The sequence below is a fragment of the Marmota marmota genome, unplaced genomic scaffold (genome assembly GCF_001458135.2).
Source record: "Marmota marmota marmota unplaced genomic scaffold, marMar, whole genome shotgun sequence".
In the NCBI taxonomy this organism is placed as follows: domain Eukaryota; kingdom Metazoa; phylum Chordata; class Mammalia; order Rodentia; family Sciuridae; genus Marmota; species Marmota marmota.
In genome coordinates this window covers 4,297,205-4,306,238 of record NW_025999880.1, presented here as the reverse complement: position 1 = coordinate 4,306,238, position 9,034 = coordinate 4,297,205, and the positions used below count along the sequence as shown (strand labels likewise).

At 35.0% G+C, this 9,034-nt stretch overlaps 1 protein-coding gene across 7 annotated transcripts in view; it reads right to left on the bottom strand.

The window, feature by feature from the left end:
* Trim37 (tripartite motif containing 37) overlaps positions 1-9,034 on the bottom strand; it is a 141,095-nt gene that overhangs the window by 73,857 nt on the left and 58,204 nt on the right. For all 7 annotated transcript variants that reach the window (XR_007343444.1, XM_015495400.2, XM_048792069.1 and 4 more), the window contains 3 exons: positions 7,478-7,592; positions 3,106-3,324; positions 1,994-2,130 (listed from right to left, as the gene is read on the bottom strand). Coding sequence is in view for 6 of the 7 variants with exons in the window: in XM_015495400.2 (XP_015350886.1) it covers positions 1,994-2,130; positions 3,106-3,324; positions 7,478-7,592 (471 nt within the window). In the remaining variant the exon portion in view is untranslated. The remainder of the gene's footprint in view (positions 1-1,993; positions 2,131-3,105; positions 3,325-7,477; positions 7,593-9,034) is intronic.

Sequence of the window (9,034 nt, the reverse complement as noted above, 5' to 3'; positions counted from 1 at the left end):
AAAAAAAAAAAAAAAAAAAAAAAGACAGGACTAGGGCTATAGTTCAGTGGCAGGGTGCTTGCCTAGCATGCATTAGGCACTGGGTTAGAAACTCAGCACCACATAAAAATAAACAAGTAAAATAAAGGCATTCTTGGGCTGGGGATACACCTCAGTTGGTAGAGTGCTTACCTAGCATGTAGGAGACACTGGGTTTGATCCTTAGCACCACATAAAAATAAACAAATGAAATAAAGGCATGCTGTCCATCTACAACTACAAAAAATAAAAATTAAAAAAATAATGGAGATATATTCAAAGAATACAGGACTTAGCTGTAACAGGTTACCATTAGCCAAATGTATAATAATCTGAGCAATGAAATAAATGATAGTAAGGAATTCAAACCATTTTATAACATAAGAATTGATACTAGTGAAATTAATATATCAATTAATGGGGTTGAGGAGCAAGCTCTTCCTTAAAGTAGAATTCCACTATTGAGTATAGAAGGAATAAAGGAATTAGAAAATCATCAATGGCAATTGTTATGGTTTGGATGTGAGATGTCCCTCCAAAAACTCACATGTGAGACAATGCAAGAAAGTTCAGAGAAGAACCAATTGGGTTGGGAGAGCTTTAACCAATCAGTGAATTAAAATCCCCTTATGGGGGTTAACTGAGTAATAAGTGGAGGAGGTGGGGCACTGTAGGTGTGGCTTTGGGATATATATTTTGTATCCTCCAGTGGAGTTTCTCTCTCTCTGCTTTCTGATCTTCATGTGAGCTGCTTCCCTCTGTTAACACTCTTCCGCCATGATGTTCTGCCTCACCTCGACTAAGACCTCTGAAACAGTGAGCCCTCAAACAAACTTTTCCTCCTCTACAATTGTTCTGGTCAGATCTTTTAGTCACAGCATTGAAAAGCTGACTAAAACAGCAATCACAAAGTAACCTTTTTTAAGTAAGAATCATCAAGAGATATGAGAAACAGGTTATACAGTATCTCTACAAAAAGCCCCCATAAGGTATTCATTAATAACAAAAGGATAAGTAATTCCAGAAGGGAGAAACCTGGGAGACAATACCTAAATCAGATGATCAAAATTAATAACCATCAGTAACGTGACAGATTAATATCATGTGTAATTCCACTCATTGTGCACAGAAAAAGATGCATCAAGACTTCAGTAGTATTCTTGCCAAAAGTTCCCAGCTCAATCTAATCATGAGGAAACAGACTAATCCAATTGAGAGACTGTCTACAAAATACCTACTCTGAGGTGTGGAGATGTGGCTCTACTGAGTGCTGCCTAGCATTCCTGAGATTCTGGGTTATCATGCCCAGCATCAAGGGGAAAAACAAAACAACACACACACATACACTCTCTCTCTCTCTCTCTATTTCATGTCAGCCATGAAGGAAAAGCAAAACAAAACAAAACAGTAATTAAAACTTAAGCAGATAAAGAGATTTAACAACTAAATGCAAATGTAATCTGGGATAGAATCCTGGACCAGACAAAAGACATTACTGACAAAATTTTAATAGGTTACAGTACCACAGTATTAATTTCTTGAGTTTAATAACTGCACTACAGTTATATAAGAAACATTCTTAAGTACACAAGGAAAATTATATTCACTTAATCTCAAGTATCTCAGAAAAAAAGTTATGTATAGAAAAAAGAAAAATTTAATAAAGCAAAATATTAACATTTGGGAATTAATCCATATGAAGGGAATATGGAAACTCTAAATAATATTTTATAAGTTTTCTTAAGTATTAAATAATTTCAAAATTAAAATTTAAAAGTTAAAATAAAACCCAAAACTCTTGGCTTAGAACCTAGAGATGAGAGGGAAGCTGTCTATTTAGTATTTCATTCAAGTTCTTTTATTTATTACACCATATCTAGAAAAATATGCTGAACATCAACACTAAGTTTTCAATATGCTTCTAAAAATCACCACTCAGATGCTTTATAAGTGGTAGGTAATGTGGGTCACTCACATAGTTTCTTCATCAATATCATTTTCTTCTGTGTTACTTGTTGCTGTGGAACTGGCAGAAGAACTGCTGCCATCAAGGTGATTTACTTCATCTTCACCAACTAGATCTAGATCCAGATCTCCATCTGAAAGCTCATTCTAGATGAAAGCAAAGCAAAGAAGAATTCTGTTGTAAATGTTTCCACCCTGTTGATCATTCAATCCAGACCATGAAGAATTATGCAGGTTTCAGAATTCTATTCTATGCCCCTGTGTCCCTATACTGCTGAGCACCACAACACTAACTGGTATCACTACCAATCTATGGTTATTAATTTTAGCTGGGTCCTCAATGGAACTGGATATGCTTCATATATTCCATGTCAGCTTCCTAGAAAGGTTCCTCACAAAGTAATATGTCAAACAATCCCTCAAGTCCAAAGTAGTCTTCATATTTCTCAAGGTCATGAAATAACCTTAATATCTGCATAGAAAAAGTAGACATAAATGTACCCAACTTTCAGTTGTCTTTACCTACAAACTGCACCTTTTTTTTTTTTTTTAAATTCAATCTGGGTTAACGATTTCATTCTACCATTGTTACCTCCTTAGTTCATCAGTGTGCTTAACTTTAACATCTTCATTTAATTAAAAACTGAAGTTTCCCATCTCAAAACTAAAAACTTCAAAAAAAATTTTTGCTTCTTTCTGTACCTTGTCTTAACTATATAAAAATAACAAATACTTCTTGAATTCTTTTTCTAGTTGTTTTTAGCTGGGACAAAATGGTTATCTCCTAACCCTTAATAATTCTACTGACATGCAATGATAAGATACCTACTAGTTTTAGCAAATGAAAACAGAACACATTAAAATCCATAATTTACATAGTTTCATTTCTGGAGTGTTCAGCAGTCTGCTTCATATAATGTATATTTTTCTGTAATAAACTAACTTTTAGACTCTTGAAATGCTCAACCACTTCTGACTCATAAACATTAACATTTATAGAACATGTACAAAAATTAAAATTAATGGATAAAATTTTCAAGCACACTGTTTCCCTTATATTCTATGTTGGAAACCATGATTCTATCATTTCTCTTATAAGTCTAAAACTGGCCTAATTATTACATGATAATCTTCATTTTGAATCTTCTCCTCATCTTCTTCATCCTCTTTAGCCTCTCTTACAGAAGCTGTAGTAGGGCCACCTTCAAGAAGCATGTCAGAGCATGACCCAGACTTCTTGGCTCGCATCTCTGGAGTGTCATCATTTTGGGGACTGAGATGATTATCTGGTGGTGACAAATCTCTTGATTTCTGAGTTCGAGACAGCTCAATGGTAAGTCTCTTTTAAAACAAGAACAGCATTAACATTAGTTTTAAGCAGTGCCTCATGGGCATAGAAAAAAACAGTTTAAAGTTAAAAAATGGATCTAGGAGTTGGGGCTGGGACTCAGTGGTAGAATGCTTGCCTAGTATATGTCAGGCACTGGGTTCAATCTGCAGCACCAAATAAAAAATAAATAATATTAAGATATTGTGTTCATCTACAACTAAAAATAATATGTAAAAAAATTGGGTCTAGATGCAGAAAAAGCATTTGACAAAATACAACATCCAGTCATGTTCAAAACACTAGAAAAACTACGGATAGTAGGAACATACCTCAACATTGTAAAAGCTATATAAGTTAAACCCAAGGCCAACATCATTCTAAATGGAGAAAAATTTAAAGCATTCGCTCTAAAAACTGGAAAAAGGCAAGCATGCCCTCTTTCAAGCCTTCAACACAGCCCTTGAAATAGCCAGAGCAATTAGACAGAAAAAAGAAATTAAAGGGATACAAATAGGAAAACAAGACTATCAAATTACCCCTACTGCCAAGAACATGATTCTATATTTAGAAGATCGCTCAAAAAAAACTCCACCAGAAAATTTCTAGAACTCATAAATGAACTCGGCAAAGTAGCAGGATATAAAATTAACACCCATAAATCAATCAAGTTCCTATACATCAGTGATGAATCCACTGAAAAGAGAAATTAGAAAAATTATCCCATTTACAACAGCCTCAAAAACAAAATAAAATATTTCAGAATTAGTCTAACAAAAGAGGTGAGAGACCTCTTCAATGAAAACTACAGAATTTTAAAGAAATTGAAGAAGACCTTAGAAGATGGAAAGATCAGATTACATGTGGGTTTTCTGGGTAACAGCTTCAAGGTCCCTGCCCAACAGGGAACATCAACTCCAGAAATACCAGTTGAATAAACCTCCGGATGCTTTCCAATGTGCTTTAGTGACTGATCAGGAGTCCCCAGACATTCTGGACCAGTGAAATGACATCCACCATTCTCCCCATATAAATGCCTGACAGGCACAAAATGGGGAAATAACAAATGATCTTTGTCATTTCAAACAACACTTTTTGGACTATTTTGTGAGAGATACTAATGTTTGCACCCTGTGACTTTTGTAAAACCTTACTAAGTCTAGTAGTTTTTCATAGATTTGTAAGAATTTTGCACAGGAATTATCATGTAATTTGCCTTTTTCACAATGGTTGTTCCTTGTATTATATTATTCTTATGTGGATGGAATGCATAGAGTTTCAAAGACAATGTTGAAAATAAAAAGATGGAAAGATCACCCATATTTTTAGATAGACAGAATTAATATTGTCAAATGACCATACTATCAGAAGTGCTATTTAATGCAATTCCTATTCAAATTCCGAAGATGTTCTTCATAGAAATAGAAAAGGCAGTCATAAAATTCATTTGGAAATATAAGAGGCCCAGAGAGCCAAAGTAATTCTTAGCAAGAAAAGTGAAGCAGGAGGCATCACAATACCCAACCTTAAATTATACTACAGAGCTATCGTAACAAAAACAGCATGGTATTGGCAATAAAACAGACATGAAGACCAATGGTACAGAAGAGAAGACACAGAGATAGACCCACATAAATACAGTTATCTAATGCTAGATAAAGGCACCAAAAACATACTTTGGAGAAAAGATAGCCTCTTCAACAAATGGTGCTGGGAAACTGGAAATCCATATGTAGCCAAATGAAATTAAACCTGTATTGCTCACCCTGCACAAAACTCAACTCTAAGTGGACTTAGACAAAAGACCTTGTGCCTAGTAGAAGGAAAAGTAGGCCCAACTCTCCATAATGTTGGCTTAGGAACTTACCTCAATAAGATTCCTGAAGTGCAAGAAGTAAAATCAAGAATGAATAAATGGGACAGTATCAAACTAAAAAGCTTCTTCAAGTAAAGGAAACAATCAAGAATGTGAAGAGGGATCTTATAGAATGGAAGAAAATTTTTGCCACCTGCACCTCAGATACAGCATTAATCTCTAGGATATATAAAGAACTCAAAACACTTAACACCAAATAAAACCAAATAGCCACAAAAATAAATGGGAAAAGGAACTGAACAAGGCACTTCACAGAAGAAAAAATACTATCAGTCAACAAATATATGAAAAAAATGTTCAACATCTCTACCAATTAAGAAATGAAAATTAAGACTACACGGAGATTTCAAGTCACTCCAGTCAGAATGGCAATTATAGAACTAACAATAAATGTTTGGAAGGATGTGGGGAGATAGGTACTCTTGTACATTGTTGGTGGGACTGCAAATTGGTACAACCACCATGGAAAGCAGTATGGAGATTCCGTAGAAAACTTGGAATGGAATCACCATTTGACCCAGCTATCCAACTCCTTGGTTTATACCCAAAGGACTTAAAATCAGCATACTATAGTGACACGGCCACATCAATGTTCATAGCAGCTCAATTTGCAATAGCTAAGCTATGGAACCAACCTAGGTGCCCTTCAACAGATGAATGGATAAAGAAAATGTGGTACATACACACAATGGAATATTACTCAGCCATAAAGAAGCCAATCTCCCCCCAAAAACAAAGGCCAAATGATCTCTCTGATATGCGGATGCTAATACACAACAGGGGGCAGGGAAAGAAGAATAGAAATTCATTGCATTAGACAAAGGGGAGTGAAGGAAAGGAGGGGAGACAGGAATAGCAAAACCAGTAAAATGAATTGGACTTAACTTTCTTATGTTCATATATGAACACACAACCAGTATAACATCACATCATGTACAAGAATGGGAAGTTATAATCCATGTATGTACAATATATCAAAATATACTCTACTGTCATGTATATCTAAAAAAAGGATTTAGATATTCCTTAAACTACTTATTTTCTTTCTTTTTTTTTTTTTTTTTTTTTTTGTACTGGGGATTGAACCCAGGGGCACTTAGCCACTGAACCACATCCCTAACCCTTTTCATTAATTTTTTGAGACAGGATCTAAGTTACTAAGGCTGGCCAGGAACTTGCAATCCTTCTGCCTCAGACTCCCAAGTCACAGGGATCACAGGTGTGTGCCCAATTTCCTAAAACTATTTCTTTTTCTTTTTTTTTTTAAGAGAGAGAATTTTTTAAATATTTATTTTTTAGTTTTCGGCGGACACAACATCTTTGTTTGTATGTGGTGCTGAGGATCGAACCCGGGCCGCACACATGCCGGGTGAGCACGCTACCGCTTAAGCCACATCCCCAGCCCTAAAAACTATTTCTTGAACTATCTCTTTTATCCACTTTTGCCTCTGTTTATAGGGGAAAAAATCTATAGCAAAAATAAATACTTTATTCTCTTCCTTTCATATTTAGCCCAAGCTACATAAATAATTACAGTGAATAATTATAGTGAATACAGGCAGGTTTTATTTTTTTCTTTTTCTCAGAGCTAAGGATTGAACCCAAGGCCTTGCACATACTAAGCAAGTACTCTGCCACTACACTACATACCCAGCCCCAATAGTTTAAAATAACACACTTAACATGAAAATCTCCAGATGTATATATTGTTTATATTTTCTCTCTTGTCTATTAACAATACCCCAAATTTCCAGTAAGGAAAAAAAATTCCTCATGCAATTTTGTCATTTTAAAGTAAAAATCCATTAATGGATCTTCCCTAAGCCTCATTCAACCATAAAGAGAGTCTGAGACAAAGCAACTTTCAATTCAACTTTTGAATCCTTTAAATCCAAGACAAACTGTGGAGGAGAATTACCTTAGTCACTCAGAGAAACACAGACAATTTACCTCAAACTAGAGCAACACTATGCAATACAATTTTAAGCAATAACAGAAATGATCTACATCTGCAATCCCTAACACAAGCATTTGAAACGTGGCCACTGAAACTAAGTTACTATGTCTTTAATTTTAATGAAATTAAACCAATATAGCCAAACCATAGCTTAGTGGCTACCAAACTGGGAAAATGCAGAACCCTAGAGGCTCAAAAGATGGGAAACAGGATAACTGGATTTTTTTCTACAAAATTATAAAAAGCATTAAATATTTAATATATAATTTCCAAATATAACAGGCAAAATGGACAGTATGAAACACTAAACCAGAAGTAGATGTTATTTCCTTACCTCTTTAAGATTATTTATTTGTTGGATATAACTAGTCTGTGCAGCTTCCAACTGAGTGATATACCAATGCTGATCCCGACATTTTTGAAAAAAAGTTGGCGAACGGACCTGAAACCTTAAAAGAATTGTTCCACATGAAAAATAATTCAAACAGTAAAATATTAACAGTCTAGCCTTGAATCTGTAACTATAAATTCCACAATTTTATGATTTGAGACAGGGTCTTATTAAGTAGCTGGGGGTGACTTCTAATTTGCAATTATCTTGCCTCAGTCTTCAAAGTCATTGGGATTATGGAAGTGTGCCACCATACCCAGGTTCAATAAGATAAATAATTTGTTGCTATTTCATGCTTCAGCTATGAACGTGGGAAGTTATTCAAACATCAGTTTATTAACCTACTAAAGAGCCATGTCTTTGTTCTTGCCTTATTTTAATGATAGTGATGTTGATTATGATCCTTAGCACCACATAAAAAATGAATAAAAATATTATTTTTCTTTGTGAATAACTAAAAGAATAAAATAAAACCCAGAAATATTATGAAGCAGAATTCAAATAATGTCCCCAAAAGAAAATACAAAAAATATCATTAACGTTTTTTTCCTACACCAAAAATCATATCCCTTTTGTTCACATCTTTATTCTCCCAGATAAACAAGGAAGAAGACATAAATGTAAAGGTTGATAAAATGGCAACTCAGTTATCCAGCATGCTAAGGACAAAAAGAATTCAGAATAATTGAAATTAGGTAAAAAATTTTGTTTTGATGAAAATTTTCTAAACCATTAAACACTTTGAAACTTCTCAGTTCAGACCATCTGAATCTCCTCTTTTAAACATTTTGAGTTCTCATCCAGGCTTGGTGGTGGTACATGACTGTAATCCCAGATACTGAGGCAGAAGGCTCTCAAGTTTGAGCCTAGCATCAGAAACTTAGTAAGACCCTGTCTCAAAAGAATTAAAAATAAAAGGGCCAGGGGTGTAGCTCAGTAGTAGAGAGCCCTTGGGTTAGCAAAATCCTGTTTCAAACGAAAAAAAAGGCTGGCGATGTAGCTCAGTGGTAGAATGCCCCTGGATTCAAGCCTGAGTACCAGGAAAAAAAATAATTTAAAAAAGCTACCCCAACATTCAGTGGGGCTGTTTTTTTTACAGTGATTGCATAGTCTGTTCCTTCTGGTGAAAAACATATGAACAAGCATTACACGCTGGCTTTATCTCTATTCCACTTTTTTCTTTCAGTGTTGGGGATTGAACTCAGAGCCTTGCACATGTGGATGCAAGAGTTCTACCATGGAGTTTCCCCAGACCTCCTCTAGTCTATTTTGAATTTGCTGTTTTCTAGAAAGTTGGTTTGTAAAAGCAGTCACCAAATACAATGTATCCTGTCAAGAAAAAAAGTTAGGCATTTGATACCTCACTGTTCTCAGATTATACCTTCCACATGGTCTGGAAGAAATTTATACAAAATTTTTACTGTGGCTGCATTTTGACTTGTGACTCCTCACATGACATCAGGTAGTAGAATTTTCCACTCTTGGCATCAAGTTGGCACT